Source organism: Neltuma alba, unplaced genomic scaffold (assembly GCF_004799145.2).
Source record: "Neltuma alba isolate B1F8T4 unplaced genomic scaffold, ASM479914v2 tig00003988_pilon, whole genome shotgun sequence".
In the NCBI taxonomy this organism is placed as follows: Eukaryota; Viridiplantae; Streptophyta; class Magnoliopsida; order Fabales; family Fabaceae; genus Neltuma; species Neltuma alba.
In genome coordinates, this window is record NW_021633509.1 from 403,923 (window position 1) to 427,714 (window position 23,792).

General features: G+C 33.9%; 1 protein-coding gene across 1 annotated transcript; it reads right to left on the reverse strand.

Annotated features, from left to right (window-relative positions):
* Nucleotides 1-16,790: 16,790 nt before the first annotated feature.
* Nucleotides 16,791-22,838, reverse strand: LOC114743307 (UPF0481 protein At3g47200). Its single transcript, XM_028931507.1, has 3 exons — nucleotides 22,697-22,838; nucleotides 19,246-20,107; nucleotides 16,791-17,728 (listed from the first exon to the last, which is right to left on the reverse strand). The coding sequence occupies exons 2-3, from the start codon at nucleotides 20,094-20,096 to the stop codon at nucleotides 17,062-17,064; spliced, it is 1,518 nt and encodes a 505-aa protein (XP_028787340.1). The 5' UTR covers nucleotides 20,097-20,107; nucleotides 22,697-22,838; the 3' UTR covers nucleotides 16,791-17,061.
* Nucleotides 22,839-23,792: the final 954 nt, after the last annotated feature.

The following is a 23,792-nucleotide window of genomic DNA, read 5'->3' on the forward strand; positions in this document are numbered from 1 at the left end:
CTATTTGTTGTTATTAGGATGCCTCGTCGACATGGGAAAGACCCAGTTGATCCTGAGAGAGCTGGACCCAGTGAGGTTCATCATGATGCTGATGAGCCATTTCCCAGCATTCATGACTACGATCTGAGCGAGGAGGATATCCTCAGTTTTATGGAGCAGGATGGTATTGAGCGGACTGAGGAGGCTCATTTTACTGGGGATGAGCAACCCCATGCTGATGCTGCTGACGAGGAGGAGGAGGAGGAGGAGGAGGAGCAGGATCAGGGGAATGAGTATCCCCAGGCTGCACAGCGTCCTGCTCCGAGACGTCAGGCTGGTTATGAGGTGGAATTTGTCGGTAAGTATTTATTTAACTTTTTAAAGTTTTGATCAGTATTTAATTTATATAGAAATTATATTAATTTATTGATATATAATTTATTTCTTAATTAAATTTTGTAGACACTGAGGGGAACAGGTCCTATCGGAGGCTGACAGCCAGAGAGCTGTCTATGATGACGGGCGGACGAGTGGTTGTGCCGCTCAATGAGTTGGGCCAACCGACGAAGAAAGGTGGCCAGTTGTACAACAAGTACGTGCGCCTCCTTGGTCAGCAGTGGACGCTGTTCCCCATCTACGTGCAGGACTGGAAGAAGATCACCTCAGACAAGAAGCAGCAAGGCTGGGAAATAATGAAGGTAATATAAAATTGTTATTTATAATTTTTTTTAATTTAAATAAATGATTATATATTTTGTTTTCAAATAATTTAATTGTTTGATTATAATTTTTTATTTATTTAATTTGTTTGTTATTTATAATATTTTTAAAAGTAGTTAAATGAATATATATTTTTAATTTAAATTATTTAAAAGTAGTTAAATGAAAATAATTTGTTATTGATTTCATTAATTTATTACTTATAATAATTTTAAATTTAGTTGAGTAAAAATATTTTTTCATTTAAATTACTTAATTGTTTAATTATTATTAAACTTTGATTAATTTATATTTTATTTATAATATTGTTAAATTAGTTAAAAACTAATTATTATTTTTTAATTATTGAAATTGCTTAATTATTTGTTTATAATTTGTTATTTAGTTAATTTATTATTTTAATCATAGAGTAAATTTATTCTGGGGGAGGAGTTGAGGGCTGACACGATCAAGAGGCTTGGGATGGCATGGAAGAACAGGAGGGCCGACCTGTGGAGGGAGAAGAAAGGTGACGGGACGAGGCCCCTCCAGGAGATACTGGCAGATGTACCTGGTGGAGTCCCGGACCAAGACTGGTCCACTTACGTCTATTTTAGGATGACGGCTGACCAGATGGTATGATAATATTGTATTAATTATAATTTCTTTATTTTTTATCCGACTTGACTCATTTAATTTAATTTTTTTACATTTTGCTTCAGGCTCTTTCTAGGAGAAATGCTAGGAGCGTCAGGCATCAGACGATACGTCATAGGGCTGGATCCAGGAGCTTTGCGATCACTTATGACGAGATTGTGAGTACTTGAAATAAATTTATTAAATATGTAGATGTATTTAATTTGTAACTAATTATTTCTTTGATTTCATTTACAGATAGAAAAGACGCAGCAGGAGCGGGGATACACGCCCACTTATGGCGAGATGTGGCCGATGGTGTATAGACCCCGAGACGGGCGTGCGTCGGATGAGGTTGAGGAGATAGCGGTAAGTAATAAATTAAATATTAATATAATATCACAGTGTAGATATCATTATATTATAATTAACTTCTTTATATTAATTTTGGTAGGCACGGATGACTCAGGTCGATTCCGAGTTGCGTGAGTCTCAGGGGTCTGCCTTGGATCCCACCGCCTCACTTTTAGCGGGTCGTGGCCGGCCGCAGCACCCTGGTCGAGTTAGCGGGCTTGGACTTGGACCTACACCGACTAGGCTGCCCCGCTCAAGTGGCGCTGGCCCTTCATATACTGCTGGGAGCTCTCATGCGAGTGCGAAGCGGCCGGGTTCCTCATCTTCAGAGGAATTGCGAGAGGAGCTCAGACAAGAGTTCGAGGCCAGGATCGTGGAGCGTGATCGTCAGTTCCAGGAGCGTGATCGTCAGCTCCAGACGCAGCTTGACCAGCTCTTGGCAGCTGCTACGGCTCTGCGTCATGTGGTGGTCAGTATAGCTCCAAACATCTCGGTTCCTGACATCCCCGACCTACACATGCCACCAGTCCCGCCCCTACCCCGCCATCCGCCAGTCCAGTCCCAGCAGGTTGAGCGGCCTGCCCACCGTCAGCCGGAGGATTCAGCAGAGGATGATCCCGATGATGCTGCTTCTGCCCCCCACCCATGATTTGCTTTCATTGTATCGGATTTTATTAGAATCTTGATTTTACGGTTTTATATATTATTTAGATATTTATCTAAATTTTATATTTATTTGTTTCCTTTATTGATTTATTTCTATAATTTTATTTATGTCAAGTACTAATTAATATTGAAATATTTATTTATTTATTACAACATCAACATTACAATTTATTAAACACGTTAAACATATTAATTACTCGAAATAATTCTATAATCATTTATTAATTTAATAAATATTTTTAAAACTGTAGAATTTTCTAGCGGTTCTCAAGAACCGCTAGAAAAGTGTAGAATTTTCTAGCGGTTCACGTGAACCGCTAGAAAATTCTACACTTTTCTAGCGGTTCTTGAGAACCGCTAGAAAATTCTACAGTTTTCTAGCGGTTCACAAGGACCGCTAGAAAATTGAAATTTGACCGAATTTTCTAGCGGTTATAAAACCGCTAGAAAATTTAAAACAGATGGAGAGAAAATTCCCGTTAAACCGCTAGAAATTTCTATCGGTTTGTAACCGATATTTAGAATTTCTAGCGGTTAATAACCGCTGGAAATTGAAATTTTCCGTTAAAACCGCTACAAATTTGTAGCGGTTTTGTAACCGCTACAAAAAAATGACCGTTCCTCCACCCTCCTTTATAAGCTGAAGCACTTCAACTGAATTTCATTTTAACTTCTCTTTGAGCTCTGTGGCATATTTTCACGAAATTTGAGCATTATTAGTCATGGATAGGTCGTGGATCAACTTGCACCGGTCGACTCCGCAATACTTGGCTGGTCTAAACTATTTCTTGGATTTTGCTTTCGCCAATGCTGCCGTAAATGGTAAGATTCAGTGTCCCTGTCCTAAATGTAATTTCAAAAAGTGGCATCCCAAAGATATTGTTAGGGAACATTTAATCTTTAAGCCTTTTCCGCGAGAGTACGTATTTTGGCAACTACATGGGGAACGGCTAGATATGGGTGCTGAGTCAGTGCCAGTAGTTTCACGGATGGGAGTTCGAGTGGATGAGGCCGATGCCGTGAATGATGCTGTGCGTGATGCTTTTGGTGTTCACGAAAGCTCGAATCCCAACGAAGATGAAGTAGAGGGACCTCAACCGGAGTTTCTAAGAAATGAAACTGCTCGGGAATTTTTTGACCTCATGACCGAAGCTGACAAGCCTCTTTATTCTGGGTGTACAAAGTATTCGAAGTTGTCATTCTTGGTGAGGCTGTATCACATCAAATGCTTGTGCGGTATGACTGACAAGGCGATGTCTATGTTGCTGGAATTACTGGGAGATGCTTTCCCCCAAGCTGAATTCCCTCCGTCTTTTTACGAAGCAAAAAAGATTATTAACAAGCTTGGCTTGAACTATAAGAAGATAGATGCATGCCCAAACGACTGTATGCTATACTGGGGAGATGATGCCAACAAAGAGATTTGTACGAGATGCAAGACGTCACGCTATAAGTCGGTACGAAAGGGCAAGAAGCAAAAGAAGAAACCGGCCAAAATTCTCAGGTACAAATTATTACAGCGTGTTACTTGTTCCGTCTCTAAAAATATTCGGTATTTTAAATTTTTAATATATTATTTTCTTAGATACTTTCCTTTGAAACCACGGTTGCAAAGAATGTATATGTCATCAAAAATGGCTCAGCACATGAGGTGGCACGCGACTGAGGAAAACCTAGATGGTAGGTTAAGGCACCCACGAGACTCGGAGGCGTGGAAAGCGTTTGATGCGAAATTTCCAGACTTTGCCAATGATCCTAGAAATGTACGTCTTGCATTGGCAACCGATGGTTTTAATCCCTTCGGAAACATGAGCACAAGTTACAGTATCTGGCCGGTGGTGTTAATTCCATACAATCTACCACCTTGGATGTGCATGAAGCAGAGCTCCTTTTTGCTTTCCATGATCATTCCTGGCAAGAAAGCACCAGGAAATGATATTGACGTATACCTGCAACCGTTGATACACGAATTGCTCGACCTATGGACGAATGGTGTTGAGGCATATGACTCACATGACAAGCAACTATTCAATCTCCGTGCAGCCTTGATGTGGACAATAAGTGATTTTCCCGGTTTGGGAACTTTGTCTGGCTGGAATGTGCATACTGGGTTGGCCTGTCCTGAGTGCAATTTTGATTCTGTGCCATGTCGCCTTCCACACAGTCGCAAGTGGTGCTTCATAGGACATCGACGGTTCCTTGATTCCAAGCACAGACTTAGATTGCAACGGATTCGCTTCGATGGGAAACAGGAGAAGAGAGATCCTCCTGTTACTTTGTCTGGTATGGATATTTTGCGGCAGTTAGAAGATGTTCATATCGAGTTTGGTAAGAGTGTGGATCCCGAACGATTGGGACGACGATCTCGTGGGACATCTGATACGCAACCTATGCAATGGCGGAAGAGAAGCATATTTTTCACTCTTCCTTATTGGGAATCTAATTTGCTACGACACAGTTTGGATGTTATGCACATTGAAAAAAATGTGTGCGATAATGTGCTATATACGTTGCTCAATGAAGCTGGAAAGTCCAAAGACCATCTCGCAGCTAGAAAAGATTTACGGGCCTGGGGAATTCGTGAAGAGGCTTGGCCTGATGAAAACGACAAGTTTCAGCCAGCTAAATTCACCTTGACAAAGCAGAACAAGGATATCTTCCTCTCGACGTTGAAGAACATAAAAGTACCAGATGGATATTCTAGCAACATCTCAAGGTGTATCGATCTGCAGGCTCGAAAGGTTACTGGGTTGAAAAGTCATGACTCTCATGTTCTTATGCAACAGTTACTTCCATTGGCCTTGAAAAACACACTTCCTTCTGATGTATCGGTGGTTTTGGTAGAATTATGTTCATTTTTCAAGAAGTTGTGTGCGAAGGTCTTGGTAGCGGAAGAGCTTGATCAGCTGCAAAATAAAATTATTCTTACACTTTGTCACTTGGAGATGATATTTCCTCCATCATTCTTTACTGTTATGGTTCACTTGACTGTCCACCTTGTTCGAGAAGCAAAGGTTGCTGGCCCAGTTCACTATCGATGGATGTACCCTATAGAGAGGTACTAGATTATCTTTTATTCCCGCCTCTTTAAATTTCACATTGTTCTTTCATTTACTCGTAATTATTAATGCAATTTTAACTTACAGGTACTTGGGAAAATTAAAATCATATGTTAGGAATAAGGCATGGCCTGAGGGGTCAATAGCAGAAGGTTATTCCGGAGATGAGGTCCTAACTTTCTGTTCGAGGTACTTTGATGACATGGAGACATCTTTTAACCGCCCGCGTTGCGTAGATGATTCTCCTCCCGGTCCTTCCACGTCAACTTTATTTCCTCCTGTTGGGAAACCAGTTGGAGGATATGAATTCTTCAGACTCACTCCTACAGAGAAACTCCAGGCACACAGACACGTTTTGATAAATTGCAGCCAAGTTGAACCCTTCATGCAGTAAGTATATATATCATATAAGCTCACTAGCTTTTACACTTTATATTTGTTTCTTACTGACTCTTCTAACAAATTACACTTTACTATAGTGAGTTTAGGAGTTATCTCAGGCGTCAGCTACGGGGCCGTGCGCGTTCTGCTGACATTGATAAAAGAGTCCACAAAGAGTTTCCCAGTTGGTTTACACGTCGAATACGTAATGACAACAGCCCATACACAGATGAATTCAGAGCTCTTTCTCTCGGTCCGTTAGACCATGCACGGAGGTTTACCGCGTACAATGTCAACGGCTTCAAGTTCTGTACGGTTGCACGTGATCAGGGATTGCTCACACAAAACTCTGGAGTTTGCGGGACATTCGGAACGAGATGTTATGCTAGCAGTAGTGATGGCGATATGCGCTTTGGAGGCGTCACTTACTATGGAAAGCTAATTGACATTATTGAGTTGACTTACCAGCTTTTCACCGTGACACTGTTCAAATGCTCCTGGGCAAATACGACAACTTCACGGGGACTCGCTACTGACCATTTGGGCATCACCTCAGTCAATTTCTCAAGACTTATTCATACGGGGGCATCTGAAGATGATGAGCCATATATCCTTGCTTCTGAGGCACACCAAATTTACTATGTCGAGGACGAGAAACATAAAGACTGGAATATGGTCGTTCACCTCAAGCCACGGGATCTTTACGATATGGGTGATGGTGACATTATTTACGACAGTGAACCCTTCCAACCCTCGAATTTTGAAGACTTCTTTCCTCAAGGAGATGATAATTTGCCACTTATCAGGTACACGTCTTTTCTTAAATTATTTAAATAATTAACTACTAATTACTAATTTTTTCCAAATACAACATAAATTTAACAAATTTTTTTAAAATATGTCCTTTCAGGCCGGATGATGATGGAGAGTAGCAGCATCCAAAATAAATTATTTAACAAATTTTTCGTCCATAAATACATATGTATAAATTAAAATTCGTAAAATTTTTTTAAAAATAAAAAAATTTTCATTTGTAGCGGTTCATAACCGCTACAAATTTTTTCACGAAATTGTAATTTGTAGCGGTTATGAACCGCTACAAAATACATACCTGTAAATTATAATTCGTTTAGATTTTAAAAATAAAAAATACTAAATTTCTAGCGGTTAATAACCGCTACATATGTAACCGCTACTAATTACTAGCGCTTTTATATACGCTACAAAATGAATAACAGCTACAAAAAGTTATAAAACGCTACAAAAACACCGCTACAAATGTGTCGCTGATCTCTATAAATACCATATCTTCTCTACATTCATTTACTCCATCTCTTTTCCTTCCTCTCCTATTCTTCTTCATAATTCTCTCTTTTTTCTTACTATCTCATATTGTGGTTTTTCTCTCTTTACTCTATGGTAAGTGAATTTTATTTTATAATTCATTGTATCTTTTATTTGTTTTTATTTAAAATTTACTAACATATTTATTTCTCCTTTCCTTTCAGATTTTTCTTCTCCACATTTGTCATGCCCTCCTCAACTGATTCAAATACTCATCAACTTAATACTATAGGTTCAATATTCCAAAATATATCATCTTCAATTCAACTATCTTATTAAATATTCAATTAAATTATCTTATTAGATTAAATTCACTTCTTTTAACACATTCATAATGTAATTACATATTTTTTATTACAAAATTTGAATATATAAAATGTAACATATAACTAATTATACAAATTAACAAAAATTCTTCAAAATAATTTATTTAATGGTTTTTAAAATTATAATATGAAAAACCATAAATTTTTTTTTCTGGCACGGTAAACATTTCTAGCGGTTCAGAACCGCTAGAAATATTTCGTCAAATTTAAATTTCGCGCCAAACTTTCTAGCGGTTAAGAACCGCTAGAAAAGTTTCCCGCCATTCTAAAAATTCAATTGGTGTGAAAATTTAATTTCCCAAACATTTCTAGCGGTTCTATAACCGCTAGTAATTTTCGCGCGCTACTGAAATTATTTAATTCCCGTTTAGCAGGTTTCTAGCGGTTACAAAACCGCTAGAAATTTTTTCTGGGGAAAAGTTTCTAGCGGTTATAAAACCGCTAGAAACGTTTCCCCGGAAAACCTTTCTAGCGGTTTTGTAACCGCTAGGAATGTGTCTTCTTCAGATAATTTCTAGCGGTTCCGAACCGCTAGAAATGTTCTATCGTTTTGACCATGATGTGTAGCGGTTGCGATAACCGCTAGAAATTTTTTCTAACACCTGTTTTTCTAGCGGTTTTGTTAACCGCTACAAATGTTATTTGTTGCGGTTAAAACCGCTAGAAATGTAACACCATAACCGCTAGAATTAACATATTTTTTTGTAGTGAAATATGTGTTGTCTTTTCTAAAATATCCTTACTAATTATGTGTATTAGTTAGAACTACCATGTGATGAAACCTTGAACATTTGTAGTTATTGCAAGAAATACCTTGAAAAAATAGATACATATGAGAGATAAAGTAGATTGAGATTTTATATATAGGACTAAATTAAAAGTCAAACTAACTCTTGTATTAAGAATCGGAAATAGTGATATCAAATTTAGTCCTCACTACTTAATATAATAGCGAACTAATTAGCCCTTATACATCTATTTTTTGGGATTTAAAGGGGCAATCTGAGATTTCAAATAAGATCAAACCCATAACTTTTTACTTACAATAAGAACTTATGCGTCATTAGACTACAATTTTTTAAGTAGTGACATGTGAGGACTAAATGTTTCTTCAAAATTAAATCCAACAGACAGGCCCAAAAATAGAGTGCAAAGCCCGAAATGCCTTTGGCGCCCATGCTCTGTGATCGAGTTCGTTTGTTGGGGCGAGATGCTGAGAGGGATCGACGAGGGATTGGATCAGATGGACGGAGCCGTTGTCAGCGGTGGTGATCGGCATCACTGGTGGTGGGCTCTTGCAAGTGCGACTCAGTTGGGGTGGGGCAGCTCCCTTCTTCCCTTATTATAATATCATTTTAACTAAATTACGCGATTTAAAAAAACAGTTAAAATTAGTTTAAAACAATTAATATATAACAAATATAATTTTTTTTCAAATATATCTTTATATATAAATATATAAATGGGTAAATATGAGAGTTATAGTGAGATAAATAAAAAAAATTATTAAATACATTAAATTAGGGATAAAATATGTAATAATATTTTAAATACTCAAACAAACTCAAAAAGAATATTATAAAAAAGATAGATCCATCCAAAAAATTAGATCTTATAATAAAAGATGGAAGAGTATGTTTTTACGCTAAAGTATATCCCAGAGATTCACGCCTCATGCCATTCAAGGCCTTCGTCATTGCATCTCTCTTCGTCGGCGTCGCCGCCTCCGCCTCCTTCGGTGTCCTCCAAGCTCACGGCATCCATAAGATATCATCTATCATCCATAAGATGTGATAATAAAGATCGTAAATTGTATTAACTCACTAAGATTTACAGCTGTGGGGAATTTATCAATCTCAGTTCTCTCTTCTCTCCCCATTCTTAATTTCTATTTGGTTCCTTATCATTGATATCAAATTTCGGCAGTCTTTTCGGCCATTTCTTATAATACTCGCTACTAATGAATAGGAGACGCACTTGTTACTGAAGAAAAATCATTATGAAGTACTATAGTGATTTTAAAAAAAAAAAAAAAACAAAGAAAGAAACAGGAGACCCATTTTATTATCTATCTGCTTTGCGTATGGCTGGTCCTACTTGTGGGGGAAAAACTTGTCCATTCATTATTGTCTGATTTGTGGGACTGCCTACGGTAGTCTAGACTTCTTCCAAATGTGTGTCTTTGGACAACTATATTAAAGATGTAGCCCAAATAAATTTACCACAATGCCCTTTCATGTTTCAACTTTATCAAGATACTAGAAGTGAGACAATCATTTGCTCCAAGTATCTTATTACTATTACAATTTTGTCGTGTTTGTATCATCTCAGATCTCAAACGGATCTACTTCATCTCCATCTTGTACACCTTTAATAAACTTGAAAGTCAGTCCCCAAAAAAAAAACTTGAAAAAAAAATACAAGTATATATGCAACTTCCTAGCTAGATGTTTCTTCGAAGTCTTCTCTCTCCCCCCCTCCTTGACTATTTTTAATGCCCTCATTTTATTTATGTACTTTTTTATTTGATAAAAGATTATTTATTTCCTTTTAAAATAACTTAATGGGCTAATTAGATAGTTTAAAATTCTCTTCTTCGGTACTGAGGATGTTGAAAAAATACTCCATGTAACGAACATATAGCAAGGTAAACACTGACGTGTGCATGGTGTTTTTTCAGAGATATATATATATATATATATATATAAAGAAATTAAGTTATGAGTAGTATTAGGAGAATATAAAATGCCTCGGAAAAACATCAAGATAGGTAATATTCAACAAAATTAATAAACGGCTTAATATAAGATAATGAAACCGTACGTATGACCCATGCAGCTAACTTTACATAATAAGATAATAGGGTCAGCAAAAATACTCATAAACTTATATTAAAAATGCACCCACCACCATAACTTTTTTAGAAGTGCAAAAGTACTTATAATCCTTTAAAATGAGAGCAAAAATACCCTTGCTGTTCATCTTTGTTATATTGACCGTTAGTTTGACTAAAATTTTGATATGGGAGCTGATATGAAAAAGTTAAAATTAAAAAAAAAATCCACATCTGCATCATCCCCTTCACTCTCTCGTTCTAAACGTTTATCACAACCCAGAAAATAAACTAGAGGAAAAGAATCACGCAAGATAATCACCCAACATCTAGATCTCATTGAAAACAACAATCAAATATTAAACATCAAAATCATTCTTCGTCAAAAGCCGAGGAAATAAAAGATGATTTGAAGCTGTGAAGCAGGAAATGAACTTGAGCACTTGAACGAGAGGTAGAGAGGTCATGCATTACAGGAGAAATCAAAACCCATAATCTTCAAAGAACACATCATCTACAATATCAGCAAACTCAAAAATCAAAATAAATAAAAAATTCAAACCCAGAACCATCAATGGAAGAAAATAGGAATCAAGCTATATTTACACAAACTCATGTGAGGGAGAGATTGCTTCCTCTCAGCCCACCTTCTTGAAATCGAAGCCACACCCCCATCCCACTGTTGTATGCCCACCTGAGTTTAGCCTCATTTTGGGTTCAACGCCAATCACTGTAATAGATGGCAGCCGAATTCTTTCATCGTTGATGTTAAAACCCAAATCATCACCAATCACTGTCAGAGATATGGGTTTAATGCTGAACTTCACCTTCCACTCCCTCCCACCCGTCCTCTCTATCCTCTCCATCTTTGCCTTATTTATCTTCCGGGGCAAGCACACCCTCGATTTCATCCATGGAAGCCACCATTTCATGGTGATTTAGCCATGGAAGAAACTCCTCATCTTCTGAAATGACCAATGACACCTTCGATTCAAGAGAACACGAAAGCAAGCTTCGAATGGGGTTCGCTAATTCTCATAGCTGGGTCATCAAAGCCACTCCTCATCGATCTCGTTTGCGGTTGTAGAAAAAGCAAAAGGAGAGGTTGCGACTGAAGGGTACGTTTTTTTGCTGATAGATTTAAGAAGGTTTATTTTTAAATATTTGCAAAAGTAATAAATTAAGTAGGCATCTGGATTATTTTTTAATATTTTTATCTTTCCCTTCCCCTTCCAGCAAGGACGCCATTATAACCAGGTCAGCTTCCATGTCAGTATTTTAGTCAAACTAATGGTCAACACAATAGGGATTAACGGAGATGGTATTTTTGCTCTCATTTTGAAAGACTATGGATGCTTTACTTCCGAAAAGGTTACGGTGGTGAATACATTTTTGGTATAAATTTATAGGTATTTTTGCACCTTGACCAAGATAAAATTATGCAAAGCTTTTGGGGGGAAAAAACAGATCGTACCATTTAAGCAGCTGAACTAACAGAGATACTGAGAATAATAGTTTCCACTTTACAGTGCCAGCAGTAATATTTAAAGAGATAGAAATATGGATCATTAACAAGAAGAGGAAGCAGCAGCAGAAGAAGAAGAAAGCAAGAAAATACAGAGCTTGTGTCTATTCAACACCAAACCTGATTTTGAACCTGGAAGAGAGAGAGGGGGGGGAGAGAGAGAGATTGTGAACCTGGAAGTAGTTTCTCCTCACAAAATGGCCTGTTGGGTTGGATGAGCCGTCTGAAATCTGAGTTGCAGGGAATAATTTCCTTAGCTCTGTAGAGAGAGAGAGAGGATCTTTAATGTGTTGCGTGGAGAATTCTGACGACGACGCCATACAGTTCCTGGAGAGAGTTTAATTTGCTCGGGATTAGGCGGAGCAAAAGAACAGTAAATAAAAGAGAACATGCTTGAAATGAAATGCAATGTTTAATTTCATTCAGTAAATTATGTTTGACATGTTAAAAAAAAAAAAAAGGGCGGGAAACCCTGTATAATGAAGTTAAATTTTTTTATATTTATATTTAAATAACGAAATGAAATTTTTGTAATAAGAAAAGAAAAATGAAATTCCTGGTTTAAAAATAATGTTCCATAAATTAATCACTATTAACATTTTTGCGAATCAGAATTCAAGTACTGGTGCCAAAGAAATAAAAATAGATATCAAAATTTCAGTTTGTCATTTGGAGCTTGATGAAGCAATAACAATAAAATAAAATGTGATTAGATATCAAGGGTATAAATTCTTTTATTGAAATAAAGAAATAGCATTTGGAATTTTTAGCTAATTTAACTCAAGATTTTAAACTTGTATGCAAATAAAAATGGCATGCGTTTGATTTTCCCCCTAATTTCAATATTCCAAATGATAAAAAAGAGCCTGCCTAATTAGTGTTTGTATTTCTCATATGGGGTGAGGTGATTAAATATCCCAGAAATGTTTATAAAGCAACACCCAGTATTTGAAATTTTTTTTACACCCTTATATGTCTTGGAAGTTTTATTTTGAAGCATTTCTATCCTGAACCCTTGCTCGCCGTTAAGTTTGACCGTTAAAGACATCGGTCAAACTGTATAATTGAATGGTTAAACTTAATGGCGAATAACGGTTAGAATATTTTTAATATGAAAATGGCATATAAAAGCAAAAAAGAAAAAAAATTCAGGTCATAAATGCTCCTTCATAAATACTTTCAGAATATTTAAACGCATTCTCCCTTTTCATATTAATATGTTGGACTTAGCTTTAAATATCATGTTTTTATCCATTTTGCTTTGCATATTCATCAACCATGTTAGAATTGGGACTTGTTTGGAACCATATTCATAAACACTTATAAGCACTTAAGTCAAGATAAAATTTATCTTACTTATTTATCTCGGATTTTGTAAACTGATTGAAAGGCTATTTATAAATCATTCCAAAACGTTTCAAAACATTGGTAGTTTACTCTATCCATATTTTATACTCCATGTGGTGCTTATTATTCAAATAACTAATTTATAGACAACAATGAATAATAATTTCAAGTTAATTAAAAATAATAAATAAGTTAAAAATATAATTTTATTTTTAAATATACCTTTATAATAAATAAAAAAAGAATGAAAAAAGAATATATAGGAAAACGTAACAAGAAGGTATAGCAAAAAAAGAGAATAAATAATTAAAAACAAAATTATTAAAAAAATATATTAAATATTTAGAGAAATCTCAAATCAAAACTTATAAAATAAACCATATACTTGAACTTTATAAACAGTATTGGAAGCATTCGTAGTTGATGAATTTGAGTGACGTCACCCATATCATTTTCTCATGTGTTATCCACTTATCCTAATTCTGCGTGGCATTGAATCCACCGGATCAGGAGAAAGTTAGGTACGTAACACTAATGATCCTCTGTCACCTCTTGAGCCGTAAGATGGTGTGCGGTGTGCCTCGCGATTCCGCGTTATAACCCATGTTCGTTTAACCAATATATTAATTGAATTAAAAATATTGTTGGAAAAAAAAGAGAAAATTGCAAATAAAGACCTCTAAATATAAAAAATTATAATTTAGAACTCCTAATTTGGAAAATAGTTTCAGAGAAATTGGTCCCAAATTACAAATATGAAATCTTGGTGAAATGTCTAAAATGCCCCTTAACTAAATGACAAGTTAATTATGAGAAATAACAAGTTCATTTTAACGAATGACGGTTTTAATAGACCAAATCACAACTTAATTGAGGGTATGTCAAATGACAAGTTGACTGTGAAAAATGACAAGTTCACTTTAGCGAATAACAACTTCAATGAACCAAATCACAATTTAACCGAGGGGCATTTTAGATATTTCACTAAGATTTTATATTTGTAATTTCAGACCAGGCCTTATTTGCTATTTTTCACATTGAGAGTCTCAAATCATAATTTTACATATTTTGAGATCTTTATTTGCAATTTTTCCAAAAAAATTGAATTAAAAATATATGCTCGTTTTGTCTTATTTATAAAATAGAGGAAAAAATTTTTTAGATCCTATTTACAAGTTATTTTATTAAAATTTTAATGTAAATGTATTATTTTATTTTTGATTTATTATGATATAAATAGTTATCTTTTTTGAAGGATATATATATATATATATATATATTAAATAGGGATAAATTTAAAAAATTGTTATATTTTAATGGAGAGTTAATCTATTTTAAGGTTTTTCTTATTCTATATGATATATGTTGAAAATGTTTTATAAATAGAACTAGATGAGTATTTTTTTTTATACAATAATTTTAATACTACCTTCAATTTTATTTATAATATTTCGTTTATAAATAAGACCAAAAGGCAGTGTAGTACTATCAAAACATGAATGAGTGTTCATCCGAGTGATTTGTCATATTCAAGTGGTTTTAATTAAAATCAATTTAGGTTCATGTCAGTTATCATAAAAGTTTGTGCTATTATTAGGTAGGTATGTGGTATAAATTTGATTTCAGGTACAAATTTACGTGCAAAGTATTATTCTACACTACCAAATATCATAATGGTGTTTCAAGTAAAATATACACATAAAAATTATCAACTGAAAAAAAAATCACAACCATTAATCAATATTAACCATTAGCAGACGTGTCAATAAAAAAAAGTGCAAAAATACACATAAGATTTTAAAATGATGTAAAAATGTCATGGTTTTTGAGTCATCCACAGATTAACAAATAGTCTCCTCCCTCAGCTGCTTCACCCACCGTCATTTTTCTTATTTTACTGATTTGTTTTTCCAACCAATTCTATCTTATTTTCCCACTCACTTAGCCCTCTCTGTTTTTTTTTGGGTCAACACTTACCCACCTCTTTAAATAAAAATATATTTGATGAATAATGCTATATTTGGTACTTAATATAAAAAGTAGGAGTTAAATTTTGGTCATAAATATACATGCTTTATCTCTTATATTTATATTTTTAAACTAATTTATTTTAACTTATAAACTAATATATAATTTAACGTTGCATATATGAATATTTTAAGGAGATCGTATCCCATTTTGTTATAATTTACTAATTTATTTAATTTTTTTAATCTATTCTAATTAATCAAATAGGATTAGAGGAAATATGTTTTCTTTTTACCAAAGACAAAATGCATTAAACGAAAAGAAAGTTTTACCAGGCTGAATAAAGATCGAAAGGGAAGTATGTTTTTATAATTGAAGTTGATTATTGACCGAGGACGTGAATGACCACATCTCTATAATTTTCGCATACGTTATATGTCAAATATCATACTTCTGGGAATTTATGAATTGGGTCAATAAAGTTTATAGGTACGTAGCATTCATATCCTCACCAACCATTTCATTATCTCTTTAAATGTAAATCCACAACTAATTAGCAAAGCATTGAATTTTTTTTTTTTATTAAGAGGATTTCAATTCTTCATTTATATCTACATCTTACCCTATTCTTATCACTTGAATTAGCCTGAAGTGAGACGGCCAAAACAAAACGGGGAAAAAAAAAAAGAACTAGCTTGAAGTGATTAGCATGCAAAACACTAGCTAATTTATAATTTACTGATATACGCGTAACTTGTTATAATTTAATTAACATATTTTTCGGCTATATATATTATTAAAAACAAAAACCTCATAATATGTACCATCAATAAAAAAAAGTTTGGAGAAAAATTATATAAATTTGGATGAGATTTTATATTTAAAATCAAAAAAATAAACTTACCAGCTACTTCTTACATTTAAGATTAGGGGAAGTAGTTTTTATATATCTTTGTGCTTCTCTTCTCTCCCTTTGTCCTTAAGGTGTTGGAATTTTTTTTTTTTTTGTAACCAAACTTAAGGTTTTATTATATGTTTGGATGACTTTGTGCTTTACCCAGTTCAATAGGTTTTGGTCAGAATTCATCCGAATGATTAACCCACCTATGATAATAAAGATTTTAAGGTAATTCTATGGTAAGTCTATTCTATTAGTTTTATTCAACACCTTTGTGAGACGACATCTCATTCTCTTCTACTTTAATCTTCATTCTTTTTGCAAAGGCAAATTCTCCGCAAGACCAGTGGAAAGGTGAAAGAATCAACACATGATGAGTTAATTAATATCACTTTTATGTGAACATATCAGATTTCTCTCTTTATTTTGAAAGTAACTTTTCTTCAATTCACACTTTCTGAGGAAATCAGAAGACAGGTTGAGGTTGTCAACAATATTATACATCATAAAGTGAGGGAAAAAAAACTGTTGAACACTTTTTGGCTAAGCGTAGTATCCTCCCATTCGACACATTGTCAGGTATTAAATATGGATAATAGAAATTCAAACATGCTGTTCAACGTATTGTCAGATACTAAATATGGGTAAAAGACTAGCCTCTTCCAAAAAACCTAATTCATTGATTGTTGTATAATTTTTAACATTCAAAAAAAAAAATTTTAGGTTTAAAAACTATTTGCTTTATTTTTATCTTATGTCAGTTCATTGAGAACAATTTCCTAGAAATAAAGTGGCACCATGAATGCTTTATTTATAAATTACACAGATAGATGATGGCTAAGTCTTACAACACATCCACAAATAATACACGCATTACTAAGATTCGCCAAACACTGAACAAAACACGAGCAAGAAGACGACTTTGCAACCAAACTTGACCCAAGGGGAAGATCATTTCACGTTGTTTTATCACAAAACACACCCATTAATTAGTTTCCTAATTATAATTCAAATTATAGATACTATATGCTACATTATATAACTAATTAAGGTTGCCGGCCACCTGCTTCAAGGTCGAGGACCAATCTAACAACTCGACAGAAGTTGAAGATTGTGAATACGAGGACAGCCGTTGCGACCAAAGTAGAGCTTGCTCTCCAAGCATCTCTAAAGTAAACTAACCTCAATGCAGCCATAGAACGATTCCATTGTCTCTGGTAATGTTTGTTCAGACTATCTATAAGTCCTCTATAACATGTCTTGTCTGTGACAACATGTTTGCAGAGACTATTCACCAATGTTGCAACTTCCTTGTCGCTTCCAAGTTCATGGACAATGACTTCCTTCTCAACCAACAACTCCACATCGTCTTTGGTGTGAATGAGAGAATCAATGAAAGCGACGTAGTTGCAGATGTAAGGTTGATCTGGGTAATGACACTGCTCGAAGGCGATGAGATTCCTCAGAACACATTCAGTTGAGTCTTGTATTTTTAATTCTGGGATTTGTAAACGAGCTTTGAAGTGAGTGAACTTTGGAATACAACCCAAGCACAGAAACCAGCTTAAGGGTCGAATTTTCTGGAAATTTATGTCAAGTAAGGGCCTGTTGATGACTTTCTCAAAGCTCACTCCTGCTTCTCGCAACTTTGTTGCAGTCGTTAATTGAGACCCTTTTTCGTCAGGATGAAGACTCTTAAAAATGTAGAAAGACCTATAATCAGATCAAATCCACACAAATACATGTTAGCTTGTGAGCACCTACGCTCGTTCCGGCTCCCTAGTACAGAAGATAAATAACTAATTTTAAAAGATAAAAGAAATTGTTAAATTAGTTTATTATGCAACCCGTTTTATATTATAAAGACTCAGATTTAGTTAGTTAAGGTTAATATGATTTTTGGTCACTTAAGTTTGTCTTAATTTTTGTTTTGGTCCCTCAAGTTTCAAATTATAGGTTTTGGTCTCTTAAATTTTTTTATTTAAAATATCGATCCTTATAATTCAATAAAAACTTAGACCAGACTAAAATATATGGTTTGAAACCTAAAAGACTAAAACTAAAATAAAAACAAATTTGAGACACCAAAGGTTATATTAATCCTAGTTATAAATATTAAACAATCAGATAAATTACTATATACTCTCTCTTGTCTTTATTATATGCTTCAGATAACTAGTGATAAATATTAAACAATCAGAGAAATTATTATATACTCCTTCCGGTCCTTATTATAATCTTCAAATAATTAATTCATGAATAATGAACAATTAGTTAAAGCTAGTTAAAAGAAATAAATAGGTTAAAAATATAATTTTGTTTTCAAATACGTCCTTATAATAAATGAGCAAAAAGATAAAAAAATGTGGGGAAACGTAATAAAAAAGGGTATGACAAATGAGAGAGAATAAATAATTAAGGATAAAGTTAAAAAAAAAAAAAAGCTCCTCTGGTCCATGGCAGAGAAAGAAGGTTTTTCTTAGTCCTATTTATAAGTCACCTTATTAAATTACCATGAATGCAAATATTGTCCTTTATTTTTTATAATATAGATAGTTGTTTTTTGAAAGGTGTATATATTAAATAGAGGTAAATTGAAAAGTTGCTACATTTTAATGAAAAGTTAATGCAGTTTAAGGTTTTTCTTGGTTTGTGTGAAACATGTTGGAAGTGCCTTATAAATAGGATCAGAAAAGTACATTAAACATTAAGACAAATCCAAATTGAAGTTTATAAAATAGACCACGCTCCTTTCTAAATTTGAAGTTTATACTCCCTCCGTTCCTTATTATAAGAGATGAATAACCGAATTACGCTGATCAAAAAAATAGTTAAAATTAGTTAAAAACAATTAATATGTAAAAAAGTATAATTTTTTTTCCAACAATACCCTCATTAATAAGGAGAGAGAACAATGGTAATTTATTAAAAGAAAGAGAAATGGAAGGAGAGAGAGTGAGTTGGAGACAATAAATATGGGTAAAATAGGAAATCAACACAAAAAAGTAGAGACAACTTTTAAGTGTCTCTTATATATAGAAACATGCCATAAGCACTAAATGTCTCTTATAATAAGGAACGGAGGGAGTATATAATACCAAAGAGAGTAATAAATAATGATAGGAATCTAATTAATCATGAATATGATAATGTGAAATTAATGCAACACTATAACTAACAAGCAGTAATTAATTAGTCACTGAAAACAGTAGTAATTGAAAAATGCGTACCTAATCAGATCAGTGAAATGCTGTGGATCATTTTCCCAGTTCTCCCGCAACTTTTTAAACCTTGATGAAGACGACTTCTTTTGAAAACCGGAAACTGAATTAATATTGCAATTTTTTGAGGGCTTGCAATTGAAATCTGAGCTTCCACCACTTTCTCCAGTAGAAGAAGAGTCGCCTTTTTTATAAGTATGAAAACATTCGAAGTAGTCATGGGCAAGTTCAATAAACGTGGGACGCATTTTATCAGTCTCAGGAACAACATTATCGTACAGCTCCACCAAGATGAACAAGGGGATCTGGTTTTCAAGCAGAAGGAAATCTCTCTGGATACTCTTCTTCAGCCATGATTGTTTCAGTATAATATCATCTGAATATGTTCTGTCTTCTTCTGGTGATTTTTGCTTTTGAATCCTCAGCAACAGCTCCATGATGAACACAGAATCTAATAACATCATCTCCACCAACTTCTTCCTGATATTGTCCCTGAGTTTTTCTGCATAACGTAGCTGTATGGCTTCTTCTTTTTCTTCAAGGAACTTCTTGAATTTTTCCATTTTAGCTTCAGCACTATTGTTCTTGAGACGATCCCAGAAGAGATTAAGGTATCGTAATTTCTGCGTTTGCATTGGATTTAGCTTTTTTTGGCCATAGTGAAGGGGTCCTATTGAGACCAATTGAGGAGTGTAGGCATCTTTATTCACATTCCGAAGATTGCCTGGAACTCTGTAGATGTTATACTTGGTTGTGTTGTGATCTTCTGGTTCGTTTTTTATATCGATCACAATGTCTTTGACTAGCTTATATGCAGGATTTGGTGAGCCACAAACGTTTGTGTGGTCACTAGATGCCATCGAATCCCAACCTGTAATTAAAATGACAATGAAAAGTGAGAAAATGATTCCTATTAAAGCAAAATCCAAAGTAAATTGAGTCTTGTGTAAGCTCATTAACTAACTCTTATAATAAAAATTAACTAGCAGAAGTGTTTGGCTAAAGAAAACATATTTGGAATCACATCTTGTCAAAATGTGATTGAACTTTAAAAGCTCATTGTTTGGTTGGGATTAGTTTTAAGTCCGATATCTGAGTTTCACCTTGCTTTTTGCCAAAATCACATTTTGACGCTCAAAAAGTGATTCCAAACATCCTTTATAGCAGAAAAAATATATTGTAAAAAAATTAGTAAAACATATGATACGGATAGATATGACATGGCCCTCTTGTATGGTGCGTTGTGAGTCAGTACTAAGTCGGTTATCATGTTAATGACATTAATTTACGAATCAATTTATCCCATCTTGATCTTGTTCGGAGCTAAAAATTTAATAAGAGAAATTCTTCGACTTCTCAGAATTCTTGAGTTATTTAAAATTAACTCATGTGACGATAATAATAACATGAAATATGATTAGTGCCTAATGTTTAAAAAGGCTTATGGTATAATTAAAACTACCTTTAATTTGCTAAAGGAGGTGATAGATGGAGATGGCGGGCGGTTTTGTAGAAATCTTAAGTGATTTTTTGTATAATCCTTTTTATCTATAAATCTTTAGTTTCCTTAAAACAATATAATTAAATTTAATTGTTATCATTTATACTTCTTTAAAAAAATCGAATTGATCAAACAAGATCAGACTCAACGACTTATAATGGTCCTACCTACATGTTATAGTTTACTACTCAATTATTACATTAATGGTCTGAATGAGAGACGCACTTATTATTAAAGAAAAATACTATGAAGATAAGATATAATGATCACTTAAAAAAATCTTAATAACAAACGAGTTGAAATTATTATTCACTTATTATGAAGCTTTATATATATACTTTTAATAAAGCCGCATAGTGATTTAAAAAAAAAAAAAAAGAAAGAAAGAAACAAGACGCAAGAGCGTCATTTTATTATGGGAAAATGACAATTAGGTTCCACTCAAGGGAATTAGATGCAAAAAAATCCCTTAAAATCATGAAATTATTTTAAAGTTCCAAAATTTTTTTTGCATTAAATTTTATTTGTTTACTTACTAAATTACCCTTCTTCTTTTTTTTTTTGTTAAGTTTGCATTGACAATTGAAAGAGCAGTGGTTGACAACTCAGGGTGCAAGGATTGACAACTATCACGGCTGGTTTGATAACACATTTTCTCAGCATATCACACCATAAGTTGTCAAACCAGCCGCGATAGTTGTTAATCCTTGTACCCTGAGTTGTCAACTACTGCTCTTTCAGTTGTTAATACAAAGTTATAAAAAAGAAGAAGGGTAATTTGGTAATTAAACAAATAAAATTTATTGCAAAAAGGTTCCTTAGGACTTCAGAATAATTTCATGATTTTAAGAGACCTTTTTGCATTTAATTCCCCTAAGTAGGACCTAATTGCAATTCTGCCTTTTATTATCTACCCACTTTACACATGGCTGGTCCTACTTGTGGGGGAAAAACGTTCGTCCATTACTATTTGATTTCTCGCTACGGCTGTCTAGACTTCTTCGAAATCTGTGTCCTTGGACAATTGGGTACCATTACAATTTTGTCGTGTTTGGATCATCTCAGATCTCGTATGGATTTTTTTTTTTTTGACCAGATCTCATATGGATCTACTCTTTTTAGTTTTTAGTAAACTTATATTTATATATATATATATATAACACACACACGCACAAAAGTATGAAACCTCCTAGATGTTTCTTCCAAGTCTTCCCTCCCTCCCTCTTTGACTCCTTTTTGCCTAAGAGATAGAGCTGAAATGCTCTCACTTATTAATGTACTTTTTTATTTGATAAAAGATTATTTATTTCCTTTTGAAATAACTTGGATTGTTTAAAATTCTCTTCTTCGGTATCGAAGATGTTGGAAAAAAATGTGCAATGAACATATACGAAAAGAAAAAGTTTACACTGATGCGTGGTGTATGTTAAGTCATTTTGATGTCGTTCAGATACACGCATAGAAAGTTATGAGAAGCATTAGGACAGTACAAAATTCTTCGGAAAAACATAAAGATAGATAATATTCAATAAAATTATCAAACGGATTAATATAAGATAATGAAACTGTATGACGCGTGTAGCCAACTTTACATAATAAGATAATATTGTTGGGGTAAAATAAAAACTTATTAACACAAAATGAGGGAATCAAAACCCTGTGAGATGATAGTATCATTTAAGCGTTTGGGCAAAAGGAAAAAAAAAAAAAAAAGATAGTGCCGTTTAAGCAGTTGAATTAACAGAGATATTGAGAATAATGGCTTCCACTTTCCAGTGCCAGCAGTAATTAAAGAAATGGAAATATGGATCATTCACAGGAAGAAGAAGAAAGCAAGAAAATACAGAGCTTATGTCTATTCAACACCGAACCCAGTAAAACAAAGCTTCCTTTTCTCAAAAAACTCTGCGTGTGTGTGTGTGTGTGTGAGAGAGAGAGAGAGAGAGAGAGATTGTGAACCTGGAAGTAGTCTCTTCTCAGAAAATAGTCTGTTGTGTTGGATGAGCAGTCTGAAATCTGAGTTGCAGGGAGCAATTTCCTTAACTCTGTATAGAGAGAGAGAGAGAGAGAGAGAGAGGATCTTTAACTGCGTGGAGAATTCTGAAGACGACACCATATGGTTCCTTGTTATTATATAGATCCATCTTGGTAGAGGTAATGAATACTAAAATATTTCTTAGTGGGAGAGCCAGACACTTCACATCAGTATTATTAAAGAGAAAGTTTAATTTGCTTGGGATTAGGCAGATGAAAATTTGTTTTTTTGGGGGGGGGGGGTTGGAAGGAAGAGAAATATGCAGAAGCACGGAGGAAAGGAAAAGAAAAAAAAAGAGAACATGCTTGCAATGAAATGTAATGTTTAATTTGATTGAACAAATTATGTCTGACATTTTAAAAAAGGGAAACCATGTGTAATGAAGTTAAATTTTTTTCATATTTATATTTAAATAACGAAATTAAATTTTTGTAATAAGAAAAGAAAAATAAAATTCCTGGTTTAAAAATGACGTTCGATAAATCAATAACTAATAACATTCTCCCAGAATCAAGTTTATGAAACAGGTACAAAAAGTAATTTGACTTGTGTCTGGAGGAAAAGAATGCAAAAAATACTTAAATAAAGAAGATTTCAGTTTGTCATTTGGACCGTAATAAAGCAATAACAATAAGATAAAGTGTCATTAGATATCAAGGGTATAAATTCTTTTATTGAAATAAATAAATAGCATTTGGAATTTTTGGCTAATTTAACTCAAGATTTTAAACTTGTATGAAAATAAAAATAGTATGCGTTTTGATTTTTTCCTAACGTCAAGAAAAGGTAGGAGTCTGCTGGTCAAAAAAAAAAAAAAAAAAAAGGTAGGAGTCTAGGCTATTCCAGATGATAAAAAGAGCCTGGCTAATTGGTATTTGTATTTTTCATATGGTACCTAAATATGTCAATATTCACGAATCAGCATCCAATATTTGAAAAGTTTCTGTGGCTTTTATGTGGTTTAGAAGTTTCATTTCGTAGTATCTTTGTCTTGAAATATTATCTGTTAAAGATACTAGT

What these genes read in the sequence shown, in the direction of transcription:
- LOC114743307 (XM_028931507.1), bottom strand. Translation starts at nt 20,096, where the DNA reads ATGGCATCTAGTGACCACACAAACGTTTGTGGCTCACCAAATCCTGCA. An exon ending in CATTTCACTGATCTGATTAG is followed by an intron (nt 17,729 to 19,245) that starts GTACGCATTTTT and finishes ATCTGATTATAG; the next exon opens with GTCTTTCTACATTTTTAAGA.